We start from the raw sequence: 18,383 nt of genomic DNA, 5'->3' as shown, positions 1-18,383 counted from the left end.
TTTATCTTTTATAAATTGATCTATGGGCTGGCAGTTTCTACAAACACAAGCTCTCCCAAGTGCTTGACTCGGCTAGAGCGATTTGATTTATTGGATTAACTGCCTCAACATCTACCTGAAGTGCCCAAATAATCGGTCGCTCTCTCTCAGAAGCACGAAATCTGGTGAGCACATGTCGGACGATCCTGCTGTCGTCCGGCGATTCCAAGTCTCCGGCCTTATCTCAGAACGTCAGCGTTCGGATGGATTGCTCGGGTTGTTGGCATGTTCATTACGTTTTCGTTGCCGGCGCGAGGTGGTCGTGTATTGCTCCGCGGGCACTTGAGATACTCGGAAAAAATATTCAAAAACTTGTTTTGTTTCAACTTTGAAAGGCGGGCAGAGATACATATATGTACAGAATCTGTAATTGCTGGCACTTGCATATAAAATTGATTATCAAAAAATAAAAAAAACGACACGACGATGTCTGAAAATCAATCGAGTTCGGTGCTGGTGTTTTTTGTGAATGGAAAAAAGGTACTTTGAGATACTTACAAAGTTGCAGATACATTGCGTGTTTCTATTGCTTATATTTTTCGGTATCAGTACCCCCATATCGATTTTGTGTTATTTTTTATTGAGTTAATTGACATCTTTGGAATTCGTATTCTTGCTCAATTGAAAACATTGATGTTATTCTTGAATTGTTGTTATTTATTGAGCACACAGTGTTGATAACAATTGACCCCCTTGTGGGAGGGTCGTTGTTTGCTGGAGGCTTCTTATCACCTCATCGCACCACTGGCCGATTGCCAATTGCGGCGTGGAGGAGCGGCGTTCTCAGGCAGCTAACTTTTTAATAAAAAGCTTATACTAGTACTAAGCTATATAAGCGAGATATACAATGTTTGCATTGCAGCACATGTTTAACATACTCAGTGTTATCTAGATAAGCCAAGATCATAAGTGCCCTGACGCAACAGGTGTTGGCGGGTTGCAATTAATATTATTTATAAGTTTAATTAGCCCCTAGGCAAGTAAAAGTAATAGAATGCATAACTGGTTCCTTTAGATAGTGGTAGATAAGGCAGCATATAGACTGTGAGGTACGGCGCGTGCTGAAGCGTATTTTCTAATTGTATCTAATTATAATGGATACCAATATCTTTAAGATTGAGTTGGTTTTAATGAGAATTATATAATGACCATAGTTTTTCATATAAAACCATTTCAGATAACCGATCCTAATCCGGATCCAGAATGCACATTGCTCACGTACGTACGGGAGAAGCTGCGGCTCTGCGGCACCAAGTTGGGATGCGCGGAGGGCGGCTGTGGCGCCTGCACGGTGATGGTGTCCCGTCTGGATCGGCGGGCCAACCGCATTCGCCACTTGGCGGTCAACGCCTGCCTCACTCCCGTCTGCGCGATGCATGGTTGTGCTGTGACCACAGTGGAGGGCATTGGAAGCACCAAGACGCGTCTGCATCCGGTGCAGGAGCGTTTGGCCAAGGCGCATGGCTCTCAGTGCGGATTCTGCACTCCGGGAATCGTAATGTCCATGTACGCTCTCCTGCGGAACTCGGAGCAGCCTTCGATGCGGGATCTGGAGGTGGCGTTCCAGGGAAACCTTTGCCGCTGCACTGGCTACCGACCCATCCTGGAAGGCTACAAGACATTCACCAAGGAGTTCGCCTGTGGCATGGGTGAAAAGTGCTGTAAGGTCACGGGGAATGGTTGCGGAACGGATTCAGTGACAGATGACACGCTCTTCGAGCGCAGTGAGTTCCAGCCTCTGGATCCAAGCCAGGAGCCCATCTTTCCACCTGAGCTGCAACTGACCGATGCCTACGACTCGCAGAACTTGGTCTTCAGCTCCGACAGGGTCTCCTGGTACAGACCCACTAGCCTGGATGAGCTGCTCCAGCTAAAGGCTCAGCATCCAAGTGCCAAGTTGGTGGTGGGAAACACTGAGGTGGGCGTGGAGGTCAAGTTCAAGCACTTTCTCTACCCCCACCTGATCAATCCCACCCAGGTGAAGGAGCTGCTTGAGGTCAGGGAGTCGGAAGACGGAATATACTTTGGGGCTGCCGTAAGTCTGATGGAGATCGACGCTCTCCTGCGCCAGCGAATAGAGGAACTCCCGGAGTCGGAAACTCGTTTGTTCCAGTGTACTGTCGATATGCTCCACTACTTTGCCGGTAAGCAGATCCGCAATGTGGCCTGCCTCGGAGGTAACATCATGACAGGAAGCCCAATCTCGGACATGAATCCCGTACTTTCGGCAGCAGGCGCTCGTCTCGAGGTTGCTAGTTTTGTGGATGGGAAAATCCAGAAGAGAACGGTCCACATGGGTACCGGATTCTTCACCGGCTATCGTCGGAACGTCATCGAGCCCCAGGAGGTTCTGGTGGGAATCCATTTTCAGAAGACCACTCCCGACCAGTACATGGTGGCCTTCAAGCAGGCCAGACGAAGGGACGACGACATCGCCATTGTAAATGCGGCTGTGAATGTCCGATTTGAGCCAAAGTCTAACGTGGTGGAGGAAATATTTGTGGCTTTCGGTGGCATGGCTCCCACCACGGTGCTGGCGCCCAAAACCTCTGCTCTGATGGTCGGTCGCGAGTGGAACCACCAGCTGGTGGAGAAAGTGGCAGAAAGCCTGTGTGTGGAGCTTCCTTTGGCTGCCTCGGCGCCAGGAGGCATGATTGCCTACCGGCGTGCCCTGGTAGTGAGTCTGTTCTTCAAGGCCTTTTTGTCCATCACTCAAAAGCTCAGCAATGCCGGAATAGTATCTGCTGATGCACTGCCACCAGAGGAGCGGAGTGGGGCTGATTCCTTCCACACATCAGCACTGAAAAGCAGCCAGCTCTTTGAACGGGTATGCACCGACCAACCCATCTTCGATCCCATTGGAAGGCCGAAGGTCCATGCTGCTGCTTTGAAACAGGCCACTGGAGAGGCCATCTACACGGATGACATACCCCGCATGGACGGAGAAGTTTACTTGGCGTTTGTCCTGAGTACCAAGCCTCGGGCCAAGATCACCAAACTGGATGCCAGCGAAGCCTTGGCCTTGGACGGTGTTCATCAGTTCTTTAGCTACAAAGATTTAACGGAGCACGAAAACGAGGTGGGTCCAGTGTTCCACGACGAGCATGTCTTTGCAGCCGGAGAGGTTCACTGCTACGGCCAGATTGTGGGTGCTATTGCGGCTGATAATAAGGCGCTGGCTCAACGGGCTGCCAGGATGGTGAAAGTGGAGTACGAGGAGTTGAGCCCAGTGATAGTGACCATCGAGCAGGCCATTGAGCACGGCTCCTACTTTCCGGATTACCCGCGATTTGTGACGAAGGGCGATGTGGAGGAGGCTTTTGCCAAGGCGGATCACACTTTTGAAGGATCCTGTCGCATGGGCGGCCAGGAGCACTTCTATTTAGAGACTCATGCTGCTGTGGCGGTACCTAGGGACAGTGACGAGTTGGAGCTCTTCTGCTCCACCCAACACCCCTCAGAGGTTCAAAAATTAGTGGCGCACGTCACTTCACTTCCTGCCCACCGAGTGGTCTGCCGCGCCAAACGCTTGGGAGGAGGTTTCGGTGGCAAAGAGTCGAGGGGCATCTCAGTGGCCCTTCCCGTTGCCTTGGCCGCCTATCGAATGGGGCGTCCTGTTCGATGTATGTTGGATCGGGACGAGGACATGATCATCACGGGAACCCGCCATCCCTTCCTATTCAAATACAAAGTGGGATTCACCAAGGAGGGGCTTATCACAGCCTGCGACATAGAGTGCTACAACAACGCGGGCTGGTCCATGGATCTATCTTTTTCGGTAAGTTTTTCTACTTGAATTTACTCTTATTTACGAACCTAATGATTGAATCTTTAAGGTTCTGGAGCGAGCCATGTACCACTTTGAGAACTGTTACCGGATTCCCAACGTGCGAGTTGGTGGATGGGTTTGCAAGACGAATCTTCCCTCGAACACGGCCTTCCGAGGCTTTGGTGGACCGCAGGGCATGTTCGCCGGAGAGCATATAATACGCGATGTGGCCAGAATTGTGGGCCGAAATGTGGTGGACGTCATGAGACTCAATTTTTACAAGACTGGGGATCGGACGCACTACCACCAAGAGCTGGAACACTTCCCCATCGAACGTTGTCTGGATGATTGCCTGACGCAGTCGCGATACAACGAAAGGCGATCGGAGATAGCCCGTTTCAACAAGGAGAACCGCTGGCGGAAACGTGGAATGGCAGTGATTCCCACCAAGTACGGGATCGCCTTCGGTGTGATGCACTTGAATCAAGCTGGTGCCCTCATCAACATCTACGGAGACGGGTCTGTTTTGCTTTCCCACGGAGGTGTGGAAATCGGGCAGGGCCTCAACACCAAGATGATTCAGTGTGCCGCCAGGGCCTTAGGGATTCCACCAGAGCTGATTCACATTTCAGAGACGGCCACAGATAAAGTCCCCAACACATCGCCCACGGCAGCCAGTGTGGGATCGGATTTGAACGGCATGGCTGTTCTGGATGCCTGCGAGAAGTTAAACAAGCGTCTGGCCCCCGTCAAGGAAGCCCTGCCCGAAGGCACCTGGAAGGAATGGATTAACAAGGCGTACTTCGACAGGGTCAGCCTCTCGGCCACAGGATTCTATGCCATGCCAGGTATCGGCTACCACCCAGAGACGAATCCCAATGCACGCACCTATAGCTACTACACGAATGGTGTGGGTATCAGTGTCGTGGAGATCGACTGTCTCACCGGCGACCATCAGGTGCTCAGCACAGATATCGTGATGGACATTGGATCGAGTATGAATCCAGCCATCGATATTGGTCAGATCGAAGGAGCATTTATGCAGGGCTACGGTCTGTTTACTCTGGAGGAGCTTATGTATTCTCCACAAGGCATGCTCTATTCTAGGGGTCCTGGAATGTACAAGTTGCCAGGATTCGCCGACATTCCCGGCGAGTTTAACGTGAGCCTACTGACAGGTGCTCCCAATCCACGGGCTGTCTACTCCTCCAAGGTGAGTTAACTCTTAAATATTTCTATAAGATGGATCTAACCTATTTATTTCCTTCAGGCCGTTGGTGAACCTCCGCTCTTTATTGGATCATCTGCGTTCTTTGCCATAAAGGAAGCCATTGCAGCAGCTCGCGAGGATCAGGGCTTGAATGGGGACTATCCGTTGGAAGCTCCCGCTACTTCGGCACGAATTCGCATGGCCTGTCAAGATAAATTTACCAATTTGGTAAGTTGTTTTTCAATTTAAGATAAATCTTTTTCAAGATAAGTTAAAATGACCAATAAATATCTATCATTATAGTTGAAAATGCCTGAAGATGGGACATTCACGCCATGGAACATTGTACCCTAATAATTGTTTATTTTCTTATTAAAAGTTAATTAACTTGTTATGTCGTTTTTATTGTAAATTTTTCTATTGCCATTTTTTATACTTATAAGATAAAATAAATGTAAATCAAGAAAAGAAAGTTATCTTTGTGGGGACATTGTCTTCTTGACATCATGGCATGATTAATTGTGTCGAATATATAACTCCGATCTAAAAGGAAAAATTAAAAAAAAAATTTGATATAAAGAGAATACAAAAAGGTTAGAGGAGTAATACAAATTTCACGCCCAAGTAGGTGACGAGCCGCATCCCGCAGAGTCCAATAGAAGTCTACTATACCATAAAGTACATAGAAGAATAGACACTTTTCTAGAATAGAACAGAATAGAACATTGGCCATGGAATATATTGTAAAGATAAAGTTTCATGGGATTATATACACAGGAAGAAGTCCTTTCTAATTTTTGGTCTTTCGAGCCGTTCGAAAATGTTGTTTTTAAAACTAGTCCTGGAACTAGAATTTTTTCGAACGGTTTTGGACAATACTTTTCGCCTTATTTTAGCTTTTCGAATTGGTGTATCCTTTAACATCCACAAGTAAGTATACAATTTTCTGCAGCCTTACCCCAAAAAGTATGCAATAATCATATTTTAGAAAATTTCTTGAAAGGATAGAGATGGAAAGTATGAAAAGGATGTTAAAGAAGGTAATAGAATAATTACCCACAACGAAATTCCCACTTATTTATCTCAAAGAAAGGTCAGTTGCTTTTCATTGCTTTAAAATAATCCTTTATATATTCTGGTGCTATTCCAATAACTATTCCAATAAAAATACACACAAATCTTGAATCTAAGATTTTTAAACTAAGTACTTATCAGCTAGATAAATATCTGATTGCTTTTGATTGCCTTCATCTGTGGATTCAATCCCTTAAAATAAATCGTATAATTATATTAAAATCGTGTTTAATGCTTCAACAATTGTCGTCATAGTATTTAACATTTCTCGATGAATCACCTTTATTAAATATTCCGTGGTGTTATTTAAGTAATAAAATTTAAATGTATAAATTTCATAGTTGTTATTTTTATGGGCCCTTGTTGAAGGGACAATGTAACCGACTATTATAGGCGTATATGGCGTCAAGAAAAGTCTTAAATTTGAATTTAAAAATTGACTTCTAAAGATAACTATATTCGGAGATTACTAATAGTGGCGCTATGTAATACCAGGTGCTAATGCGATGAAAAATGATTAATGAACATCTTGGAATGATAATAAATTGTATGCATTATTGAAAAGTTTTACCTCTATTTCATTAAGCTATACCTAGAATTCACACATCCAAATTGAAAAAAACCTATAAATTTATATTATTACTTAATTTACGATAAATCAATTTTTAGGTCACGATTGCCCAGTAAGTTTTTCCCTAATAATATGTATCATTTTAAATTGCAACTTAAGCTTATGGTTTTTAAAATAATTAACGAAAATTAATTTTTATAGGATGATTCACACTTTTATGATAAAAAAAGTTTGAGCAAGATAATTTCCCGTAGAAATCGAATTCAAATAGAAAATCATGAATGAGATTGCGCAAGGTAGTAAATTTTAAACGTTTAAACGTATTTCACTCTCGGCTATAAGAACCGGAAAGGAGAGCCAACTTCGGGTGGAGCCGAAGTTGATGTACCCTTGCATTTACTAAGAAGATTATATTATAAATGTTTTAATGTAAAATACACAAAGGATCGAATATACATATATTGTAAATATTGGTTTTAGTTGGCTGATTCTTATGAGAATTTTTTTAAAAAATCTTGTTTTTATAATTAAAATTAAAAAAAAAAATAGGGCCAACCTTTTTTTATGTCATTTCCGATCGTTCTTACATTAACATATACTTACATACATATATGTATATTATTTTATAATATTATACATGTCTTATATGCTGAAAAGGAAAGAAGGGTGTAAGAAAGGTTTGACGTCGATAGCTTAAAAACTGACAGCCTAGTTTGCGTAAAAAACAGACAGAATCATATCCACTAAATGAGTCATACTGATCAGGAATATATTTACTGTTTAGGGTCTGAAACGTCACTTTCACTTAATGCCTTCTTATAGTACTCTTTTCTCATAGTTTTTCTTTTACTCTTCTTCTTATAGTTATTATATAGAAAATTATAGTGCTCTTTGTTAGAGTATAAAAAGCGTTTGAGGCTGAAACTCAGGTCAGTTGAGGCGGGATTTTGGCGAGTATTTCATTCGGTAATTGGACGCTCAAGAGCGAAGATCTCGGAAGTAATGCCTTCGTATGGTTTTTGCGTAACTTTGCTTTTCGTAATCGTAGTTATTTTAATATCGTCTGCTTTGGTGTACACCCAATGGAATCCTCCGATGGTTTCCGTTGATAATTATGGAAATTGCCAGGCCTACGATAGACCTCTTGTTGGCAGATGCGTCCGTTACGGGGACTGTATCAGTGCTATTCAATCTGCCCACCAGGTGGTACCTCTGCTATGCCCGTCCGCAAGTCCCGAGAACTTTGTATGCTGTCCTCATGGCGGATACGTAATGCAGCCGCCCAGGATTTCAATGAGCGAGAACGGTGCGTATGATTTATTTTTGTATTTGAATCGCTTGGATTATAATCTTTTTTGGCAGCCTGCAAAAGTGCCTATCCCAGAAGCCGCCACAAGAGGCACAGACGTCACCGGGATGTTAACGCTCATAAAGATCAAGTGGAGGTAACTGAGCCAATTATCCAGAAACGTAATAACAGCATTTTGAATGTTGTGGGCGGTAGAATCACCCTACAAAATGAGTATCCATATATGGTGAGTGTTGTATTAAAAATTAATTTTAAAATATTTTTATATTTTTTTTCGTTTTTACTTTAAATTGGTCCAGAAGTGGTAAAAATGAAAGTTATTTTCATAAACACTACTTGCATACATACAATTCCCTTCTCACTTTTCCAAGAACTATCAATTTTTATTAATAATAATCAAAAATATTTTGAAAGCCCAAATGTTTGGCAACAAAGTTTATTATCAATTTATTTAGCAAACATTTATTATCAATCTATATTTTTACAGTGTGCCCTCGGATGGCCATCCCGCGACGGCCAAAGATGGATACCCGGCCGTGCGGGTGGTTCTGCCGTTCGAAGATATGTTTTCAACTGCGGCTGCGTGTTGATTGCTCCGCAGTTCGCTTTAACGGCCGCCCACTGTGCCAACATTGGAGGGTAAGCGAAAAAAGAGAAAAATATAACGAATATAGAAATATAAATACTGGAAATGCTAATGGGTTTCTAAAAACGAAAAGGGAATCCCCGACAGTGGCGTTGATTGGTGGCGGTGAGTTGAACAATTCCAATGGCCAGCTGAATGAAATCCACTACTTGATCAAGCACCCCAACTTCGATCCGGTGACCATGTCCAATGACTTGGCAATTGTAAGGCTGGCGAGACGCTCCCAAAAGCCCGTGGCATGTTTGTGGAACCAGGAATCCGTCCCAGAGAGACCACTGACTGCTCTGGGGTACGGACAAACTAAGTTTGGTAAGTGAAATGATTTACAACTTACCTTTTATTATTTTTATCATCAAATTTTCATTTCCCACAGCCGGACCTCATTCGAACGAGCTCCTTCAGGTGCTTCTTTATCCTCTGGATAATACCCGGTGTCTGCATTTCATGCAACAGGATGATAAGCTAACCAATGGCCTATCACCTGGGCAACTATGTGCTGGCGATTACTCCGGAAGAATGGATACATGTCAGGTGAGATATATAAATGTCCCGATTTTATAAAAAGTTTATATAAATTTTGATTTTTATAGGGAGATTCGGGTGGCCCTCTGGTACTTTACGAACGTGTGCGCCACCATCACCAGATGATTCCCTACCTGGTGGGTATTACATCCTTTGGAGGAGCTTGCGCCTCGGGCCAACCCGGAATATACGTACGGATAGTGCACTACATTCAATGGATAGAGCAACATGTTTGGTCATAGTCTCTTTCTTTCTTATTTTTTATTCCACTAACAACCCTATTTATTTATAATTATTATTTTTATGAAGAACTTGAAATAATAAAGAACAATTTAAAGTTTAAATAAATATATATATATTTTTGCGACAGAATCTTTGAAGAAGAAGAAATAATATGGTAATAAGTGGTGACTCACAATGTATCTTATTAAAAAAATTATTTATTTCTATACCTGCAGCTCTGGTTAAGTCTTCTTAAAGACAATCTTTTCAATCCAGTCCAAGTAGTTGTATATCCTGGTATACACTCCAGGAGCATTTGGAGCAGCACAAAACTTCCCAAAGGATGTGATGCCCACAACGAAGGCCACGCAGTTGTATTCCGGTAATATGGCATGGATGGGTCCACCGGAATCGCCTTGACAGGTGTCCTTGCCGCCAGGCAAGTGGCCGGCGCAGAACTGGCCATCGATAATACCGCGTGGAAGACGTCGCTCCTTGCGATAGATCTGCTTGCATTGCAGTTGGGGAATAATGTCCAGATCCACCTGCCGCAATGAGTTGGACTTGGAACCCAGGAACTCGGTGCGCCCCCAGCCGGCCGCCACCACAGTGGGAATCTGCAATTCATGTCCCTGCCACAGACAGGCAGGACGCACCGCCTCTGAGAATTGCACCTGACGAGTAAGTTTTAGTAGGGCAATATCATGATAATAAGCCGACGAGCGGTACTTGGGGTGCAGGATAATGATGAGAATTTTAATGTCCTGCTGGGAAGTACTGGTTTCATTTAGTTGCCTTGTACCCAGTCTAACCATATCCGGGGGTTTGCTACGAAATCATTCAAACAAGAAGCCCTATAGTTGTGACTCGCTGGAAAACTTGACTTACCTACCCGAGGTGGCGCAATGGGCGGCAGTCAAGACGTACAGATCACTGACCAGCGTGCCTCCGCAGCCCCACTTAATGTCCACGGGCGGGGCACCCTGAGTACCCTGCGACCAGCCTAAGGCAGCCATGTGGGGAAAGAGGTTACTTCGGGTAGGGGTCCCTCCTACAATCAATGGAATACTAGGGACACATTGCTTTCCAGAGAAGGTCCTCGAAGTGTCGCCCAATTTAAGTCGTCTAGTCGCCGCATTGTACTCCTGGCATTCTGAAAATGATAAAACCTTGTAAGACCTTAAATATTTCAGGGAAATATGGCTACTTACTGGTGGCACTAATTCGCTGGGCCAGGACATGTTTGTCGGCCAAAGGACAACAAATAACTGGCACATTATTTCTGTGAGTACAGATGTCAATATGTGTCCCATGCACCCGGTACTCCCGGATCACATGGAGGCACTGGTAGGCTAGGATACAGTAACCGCTCCTTCCATCAAAACTTCGCCGACAGAAGGCTCCCTCGTTCAATTCCTTGAAGGAAGATGTCGTTTGAACCTGACCTTCGTCATCGAATTTCAAATAGCTCTCCTCCGGTTCAGGCTCTTCCTGTCCATCCGTATTTTCTTTGTCGGTCGCCGAATGCTCTTTCCAATTCTCGGGGATTGTATATTTTGTTGTTTGGTAGTTGATAATTTCAAGGGCATCAAGAGCTATACAAATATATTATTTAGTAGCTTTCATTTTCAGTTGGGGATTGAATCTTACCTTCAAGGTGATGGGATAGCAAGAGCAAATGCAAACTAGTCAGTTGAAGGTGTATAATCAAGGAAAAAATTACTATCATGCTTTTGATAATATATGCAAATCTCTGCTTTGCTTGTCGGAATACATTCCAAGGTTAATTGCTAAAAATATAAAGAAAACATTATTTAAATAAAAATGCAAGAAGTTTAAAAATTATGAGCGAACTAAATCTGCATCTCTGCCGAATTTTTCAGATTTCAGATTTTTTGTCTATAGCGCCCACTGTGATGGATATATCTTCCCCAATTCCGATTCTTAAGCGGAGTACCTTAAACGATTTTTAGATCGATTCTCCACCATCCTGATTCAAAATCCTGAGACAAAATATTTTTCACATTTTTTGTCCATTTTTCTGATGGGTTCCCTTGAAAATGGGGTTTTCCCCTATTGGGCCCACTGTGATGGCTATATCTTCCCCAATTTGATTCCGATTCTTAAGCGGAGTACCTTAAACGATTTGTAGATCGATTCTCCACCATTCTGCATCAAAATCCTGAGACAAAATATTTTTCAGATTTTTTGTCCATTTTTCTGATGGGTTCCCTTGAAAATGGGGTTTTCCCCTATAGGGCCCACTGTGATGGCTATATCTTCCCCAATTCGAATACGATTCTCAAAAGAAGTACCTTAAACGATTTGTAGATCGATTCTCCACCATCCTGCATCAAAATCTTGAGACAAAATATTTTTCAGATTTTTTGTCCATTTTTCTGATGGGTTCCCTTGAAAATGGGGTTTTCCCCTATAGGGCCCACTGTGATGGTTATATCTTCCCCAATTCGAATCCGCTTCTCAAGCGGAGTACCTTAAACGATTTGTAGATCGATTCTCCTCCATCCTGCATCAAAATCCTGAGACAAAATATTTTTCAGATTGTTTGTCCATTTTTCTGATGGGTTCCCTTGAAAATGGGGTTTTCCCCTATAGGGCCCACTGTGATGGATATATCTTCCCCAATTCGGATTCTTAAGCGGAGTACCTTAAACGATTTTTAGATCGATTCTCCACCATCCTGATTCAAAATCCTGAGACAAAATATTTTTCACATTTTTTGTCCATTTTTCTGATGGGTTCCCTTGGAAATGGGGTTTTCCCCTATAGGGCCCACTGTGATGGTTATATCTTCCCCAATTCGAATCCGCTTCTCAAGCGGAGTACCTTAAACGATTTGTAGATCGATTCTCCTCCATTCTGCATCAAAATCCTGAGACAAAATATTTTTCAGATTGTTTGTCCATTTTTCTGATGGGTTCCCTTGAAAATGGGGTTTTCCCCTATAGGGCCCACTGTGATGGTTATATCTTCCCCAATTCGAATCCGATTCTCAAGCGAAGTACCTTAAACGATTTGTAGATCGATTCTCCACCATTCTGCATCAAAATCCTGAGACAAAATATTTTTCAGATTTTTTGTCCATTTTTCTGATGGGTTCCCTTGGAAATGGGGTTTTCCCCTATAGGGCCCACTGTGATGGTTATATCTTCCCCAATTCGAATCCGATTCTCAAGCGGAGTACCTTAAACGATTTGTAGATCGATTCTCCTCCATTCTGCATCAAAATCCTGAGACAAAATATTTTTCAGATTGTTTGTCCATTTTTCTGATGGGTTCCCTTGGAAATGGGGTTTTCCCCTATAGGGCCCACTGTGATGGTTATATCTTCCCCAATTCGAATCCGATTCTCAAGCGGAGTACCTTAAACGATTTGTAGATCGATTCTCCTCCATTCTGCATCAAAATCCTGAGACAAAATATTTTTCAGATTTTTTGTCCATTTTTCTGATGGGTTCCCTTAAAAATGAGGTTTTCCCCTATAGGGCCCACTGTGATGGCTATATCTTCCCCAATTCGAATCCGATTCTCAAGCGGAGTACCTTAAACGATTTGTAGATCGATTCTCCTCCATTCTGCATCAAAATCCTGAGACAAAATATTTTTCATATTTTTTGTCCATTTTTCTAATGGGTTCCCTTGAAAATGGGGTTTTCCCCTATAGGGCCCACTGTGATGGCTATATCTTCCCCAATTCGAATCCGATTCTCAAGCGGAGTACCTTAAACGATTTGTAGATCGATTCTCCTCCATTCTGCATCAAAATCCTGAGACAAAATATTTTTCATATTTTTTGTCCATTTTTCTGATGGGTTCCCTTGAAAATGGGGTTTTACCCTATAGGGCCCACTGTGATGGCTATATCTTCCCCAATTCGAATCCGATTCTCAATCGAAGTAACTTAAACGATTTGTAGATCGATTCTCCACCATTCTGCATCAAAATCCTGAGACAAAATATTTTTTAGATTTTTTGTCCATTTTTCTGATGGGTTCCCTTAAAAATGGGGTTTTCCCCTATAGGGCCCACTGTGATGGCTATATCTTCCCCAATTCGATTCCGATTCTCAAGCGAAGTACCTTAAACGATTTGTAGATCGATTCTCCTCCATTCTGCATCAAAATCCTGAGACAAAATATTTTTCATATTTTTTGTCCATTTTTCTAATGGGTTCCCTTGAAAATGGGGTTTTCCCCTATAGGGCCCACTGTGATGGCTATATCTTCCCCAATCCTGCTCCGATTCTCAAGCGGAGTACCTTAAACGATTTGTAGATCGATTCTCCTCCATTCTGCATCAAAATCCTGAGACAAAATATTTTTCAGATTTTTTGTCCATTTTTCTGATGGGTTCCCTTAAAAATGAGGTTTTCCCCTATAGGGCCCACTGTGATGGCTATATCTTCCCCAATTCGAATCCGATTCTCAAGCGGAGTACCTTAAACGATTTGTAGATCGATTCTCCTCCATTCTGCATCAAAATCCTGAGACAAAATATTTTTCATATTTTTTGTCCATTTTTCTAATGGGTTCCCTTGAAAATGGGGTTTTCCCCTATAGGGCCCACTGTGATGGCTATATCTTCCCCAATTCGAATCCGATTCTCAAGCGGAGTACCTTAAACGATTTGTAGATCGATTCTCCTCCATTCTGCATCAAAATCCTGAGACAAAATATTTTTCATATTTTTTGTCCATTTTTCTGATGGGTTCCCTTGAAAATGGGGTTTTACCCTATAGGGCCCACTGTGATGGCTATATCTTCCCCAATTCGAATCCGATTCTCAATCGAAGTAACTTAAACGATTTGTAGATCGATTCTCCACCATTCTGCATCAAAATCCTGAGACAAAATATTTTTTAGATTTTTTGTCCATTTTTCTGATGGGTTCCCTTAAAAATGGGGTTTTCCCCTATAGGGCCCACTGTGATGGCTATATCTTCCCCAATTCGATTCCGATTCTCAAGCGAAGTACCTTAAACGATTTGTAGATCGATTCTCCTCCATTCTGCATCAAAATCCTGAGACAAAATATTTTTCATATTTTTTGTCCATTTTTCTAATGGGTTCCCTTGAAAATGGGGTTTTCCCCTATAGGGCCCACTGTGATGGCTATATCTTCCCCAATCCTGCTCCGATTCTCAAGCGGAGTACCTTAAACGATTTGTAGATCGATTCTCCTCCATTCTGCATCAAAATCCTGAGACAAAATATTTTTCATATTTTTTGTCCATTTTTCTAATGGGTTCCCTTGAAAATGGGGTTTTCCCCTATAGGGCCCACTGTGATGGCTATATCTTCCCCAATCCTGCTCCGATTCTCAAGCGGAGTACCTTAAACGATTTGTAGATCGATTCTCCTCCATTCTGCATCAAAATCCTGAAACAAAATATTTTTCAGATTTTTTGTCCATTTTTCTGATGGGTTCCCTTGGAAATGGGGTTTTCCCCTATTGGGCCCACTGTGATGGCTATATCTTCCCCAATTCGAATCCGATTCTCAAGCGGAGTACCTTAAACGATTTCCAGATCGATTCTCCACCATCCTGCATCAAAATCCTGAGACAAAATATTTTTCAGATTTTTTGTCCATTTTTCTGATGGGTTCCCTTGAAAATGGGGTTTTCCCCTATAGGGCCCACTGTGATGGCTATATCTTTCCCAATTCGAATCCGATTCTCAAGCGCAGTACCTTAAACGATTTGTAGATCGATTCTCAATAAATATGCATTAAAATCCGACGATAAAATATTTTTCAGTTATTTTGTCAAATTTTCTGGGGCATTTTATCCCTTCAAAATGTGGAAAATGCATGGGAGGAACGGTATAGTCGGTATTTATCTGATTATTGAGCGGAATACCTCTAACGAACTGGAGTTAAAAGCTGTGATAATTTTTATTTATTTTTGTCAAAATTTTTGACCTCCTAGAAAAAAGAGCAATGTTGATTTCTAAACTAAAGTTCTTTACATGTTTCGGACGTAGATAAAATAAACTGCTACCAAATTTATCAGTTCTGTGAGCATACATTTAAATATATTTTAAATACATATACATATGTATAATATTGATTACATTCTATTTACATCTTTTATTAATAAGAAAACTTGTGAAATACCCAGCTAATTAGCTTTCCAGTCTCAATATTCCTACCACCATTGTGACCAAAACAAACCCTTGTCTGTCTGTGTGTATTTTTTGTTTAATGTATTTTTATTAATTAATGCGGGCTCTCAATTATAAATTCGGCTGAATTTCAATAAAACTGTTTGCCTGCGCTGTGTTTCTTTTCGCGTGAAGCAGATTGGATTTTATTGGAAGATCCCAGTCGAGTTAAAACGGTCGAGCGAGTTAGATCAGCGATGGTTAAAGTGAAATGTGTTTGCTTCGCTATTTGTTTACTCATAAACACCATTCCGGTGAAGGGGCAGTACTGGAACAACAACGGTGACCAGGGTCAGTGGTCTGGGTTTCCGTCTGAGGTGCCGCAGCAACAGCAGTGGCAACAGCCACAGCCACAGCCACAGCCGGAGCCAAGCAGGTGGGACTATGGCAACTATAATAGCTTCCAAAACGGCTTCAACAGTCAATGGCCGCCGGGTTACTATAACGCCTACGGATATTATAGGCCCCCTCCACCACCACCGCCACCTCCTTGCGGAAGGCCACCGCCTGGACCTCCGCCGCCGGGTCCACCGCCTCCGGGCCCACCCCCAGGCTGCCCAGGAGGACCACCTCCGCCACGCCCACCACATCACCATCATCAGTGGGCACCACGTCGTCCACCAATGAATCACCACAGAAATTTTCACAATATTTTTCTCAACATGGAACGGAAAGTTGATGGGGATAACTATAACCATACTGCCGAAATGGAGGACTTGCACGACGATTTCAACGGAAGATCACTGGTGGCACCCGGACAATATCCCCACATGGTCAGTAGTAGCCGCAAACACAGAAAAATCACACAAAACCGGTATCCGTATTCCGGAGACTCTGGGAAACGCCAAAGTACCTTCGATCACAACAAATAGACGACTACGACTATGCTAGATTTGCAAATGAGAGACTAACCATTTGATAACAGTTATGGAGCCACAATAATATACTCTCCTTGAAACAAACATTTTATTAAATGAGAGGGTTAGTTACACTGAGAAAAGGGAAGAGTATACTAACCATAAAAGATAATGTAAAAAGGTTAAAACATCAAAAATGCCTAAAATTAATATTTAAATATCTTTCCATCTATGTTAGTAATTCTGTTAATTAGTAACTATGTTACTAATTATTAAGCCCCAAAGTATTGTATAGTCTACTCCTTTCACTATCTATCTTTACAGGCCGCTTTAGGTTTCCGCAATGAGAACCATGAGATCGACTACAAATGCGGTGGCAGCTTGATCAGCGAGAACTTTGTGCTCACGGCAGCTCACTGCTTGACCACTCACGGGTAAGCTTTCACTTTCACTCAGAAATTTCGAGTGGAATATAGCGATTTGAGTGAAATAAGGGTTTGCTAATTGGCAACCTGTTGGACCGGCTAAGTAGCTGTTTAGTAAATTATTTAATCAATAACTAAGTAATATTACTAAAAAAATTACCCTTTTTCCACCCAGCAAACACCCGGATGTTGTGAAAATCGGCGACATCAAGCTCAAGGAGTGGGAGAACGACGTGGCTCCCCAAAGACGTCGCGTCGCCCAGATCTACCTACATCCCCTTTATAATTCCACCCTCAACTACCACGACATTGGACTGATCCAGCTTAATCGGCCGGTGGAATACACTTGGTTTGTGAAACCAGCCCGTCTTTGGCCAAGACACGAGATTCCCTATGGAAAACTACACACCATGGGCTATGGCTCGACAGCATTTGCTCAGCCCCAAACGAATATTCTGACGGAGCTGGATCTATCCGAAGTGCCACTGGAGCAGTGTAATAGTAGTCTACCCGCCGACGAAAGTGCACCGAATGGTATCCTCTCGAGTCAGATTTGTGCTCATGACTACGAAAAGAACGCCGATACGTGTCAGGTGAGTTGTTGTCCTAGATGGTCAAGTAAGCTACTCCCTCACATTATCCTCTTCATTCAGGGAGATTCTGGTGGTCCTTTACAATTGAATTTGGAGCGTCGTCGCCGGCGTCATCGCAGCAGAAGACATTACCGATATTACTTAGTGGGTATCACTTCCTATGGAGCCTACTGTCGCAGTGAATTTCCAGGTAAATACAAGTGTTTAATATTTAATTCAAATAATTTAATGAAACCTTTGTAGGTGTTTATACGCGTGTGTCATCGTACATTGACTGGATAGCTTCTATAGTGTGGCCCAATTATTATAGCGAGTTTACGAATCAGTAATTAAAAAATATGAAATTTAAATTGAATTTAAACATATGGCAATGAACTAGTTATTAAAAAAAAGCTTAAAATATCTTAATAAATGCATGAAAAATATAACTTTTTTGGCTTAAAGTACAGAGCTGTTGTTATTTAGTAATGGTTGCTATGAGCAACCTACGAAATCTATTATTTTATCAATAAAAGGGCTTTAGAAGACAATTTTCATTCAATAAAATGGTTGTAAAGAGCAAAAAGAAGCGAAATAGTAAGGATTCTACGTCGAGCAATGCAGGAAGCGGTGAGGGGGAAGAAAAGAAAAAGAAAGAGGGCGGTGGCAAGAAGAAAGGAGGCGTGGGAAAGTCCATTGGATGCGATATCTTTAATGATGCTGCCATGGAAAATGCCTACTATGTGTGCCACAATGTACAGGTGAGTTTTTTATTTAGAAATTATAAAATTGTATTAATCCATATCTTATTAAAGGATGTCTTGAAGTCACGAGGATTTGCCTGGCCAGATGGACAAAAAAAGAAAAAGAAGGGAAAGCGATAGAGCAGTTTCTTAAAAATTTCTTTAAGTTTTACCTTTTTGATTTGTTTAAGTAGTGTTCCTAATTTGTATTTTCCCAAAAACCATAACAAGTCATCATCA

The 18,383-nt window shown here is 42.3% G+C and overlaps 5 protein-coding genes across 6 annotated transcripts; 4 read left to right on the top strand and 1 right to left on the bottom strand.

The window, feature by feature from the left end:
* Positions 1-270: 270 nt before the first annotated feature.
* ry (xanthine dehydrogenase rosy) lies at positions 271-5,474 on the top strand. Its single transcript, XM_017249221.3, has 5 exons — positions 271-519; positions 1,217-3,817; positions 3,876-5,021; positions 5,079-5,246; positions 5,322-5,474. The coding sequence occupies exons 1-5, from the start codon at positions 466-468 to the stop codon at positions 5,370-5,372; spliced, it is 4,020 nt and encodes a 1,339-aa protein (XP_017104710.2). The 5' UTR covers positions 271-465; the 3' UTR covers positions 5,373-5,474.
* Positions 5,475-7,549: 2,075 nt separating this feature from the next.
* Positions 7,550-9,418, top strand: LOC108130535 (serine protease snake). The gene is made up of 6 exons (XM_017249033.3): positions 7,550-7,969; positions 8,026-8,198; positions 8,460-8,611; positions 8,692-8,927; positions 8,992-9,149; positions 9,209-9,418. The coding sequence occupies exons 1-6, from the start codon at positions 7,666-7,668 to the stop codon at positions 9,380-9,382; spliced, it is 1,197 nt and encodes a 398-aa protein (XP_017104522.3). The 5' UTR covers positions 7,550-7,665; the 3' UTR covers positions 9,383-9,418.
* Positions 9,419-9,544: 126 nt separating this feature from the next.
* Positions 9,545-18,337, bottom strand: snk (snake). Its single transcript, XM_043212079.2, has 5 exons — positions 18,317-18,337; positions 11,013-11,152; positions 10,574-10,957; positions 10,251-10,515; positions 9,545-10,190 (listed from the first exon to the last, which is right to left on the bottom strand). The coding sequence occupies exons 2-5, from the start codon at positions 11,089-11,091 to the stop codon at positions 9,605-9,607; spliced, it is 1,314 nt and encodes a 437-aa protein (XP_043068014.1). The 5' UTR covers positions 11,092-11,152; positions 18,317-18,337; the 3' UTR covers positions 9,545-9,604.
* On the top strand, positions 15,662-17,765 carry LOC108130533 (venom protease). Of its 2 annotated transcripts, XM_017249029.3 has the most exons (6): positions 15,662-15,922; positions 16,010-16,319; positions 16,728-16,837; positions 17,004-17,421; positions 17,482-17,611; positions 17,665-17,765. In XM_017249029.3, exons 1-6 carry the CDS (start codon positions 15,744-15,746, stop codon positions 17,748-17,750), a joined length of 1,233 nt encoding a protein of 410 aa, XP_017104518.2. In that variant the 5' UTR covers positions 15,662-15,743; the 3' UTR covers positions 17,751-17,765. The 2 variants fall into 2 exon arrangements, with proteins under 2 accessions (XP_017104518.2, XP_017104516.2); XM_017249027.3 differs by having other exon boundaries at positions 15,662-16,319.
* LOC108130537 (small lysine-rich protein 1) lies at positions 17,958-18,380 on the top strand. Its single transcript, XM_017249036.3, has 2 exons — positions 17,958-18,161; positions 18,216-18,380. The coding sequence occupies exons 1-2, from the start codon at positions 17,967-17,969 to the stop codon at positions 18,282-18,284; spliced, it is 264 nt and encodes an 87-aa protein (XP_017104525.1). The 5' UTR covers positions 17,958-17,966; the 3' UTR covers positions 18,285-18,380.
* The last annotated feature ends 3 nt before the right edge of the window (positions 18,381-18,383 follow it).

This window comes from Drosophila bipectinata, chromosome 3R (assembly GCF_030179905.1).
Source record: "Drosophila bipectinata strain 14024-0381.07 chromosome 3R, DbipHiC1v2, whole genome shotgun sequence".
In the NCBI taxonomy this organism is placed as follows: Eukaryota; Metazoa; Arthropoda; class Insecta; order Diptera; family Drosophilidae; genus Drosophila; species Drosophila bipectinata.
Note: the sequence above shows the minus strand (reverse complement) of the source record. Positions and strands in the feature narration are given on the sequence as shown.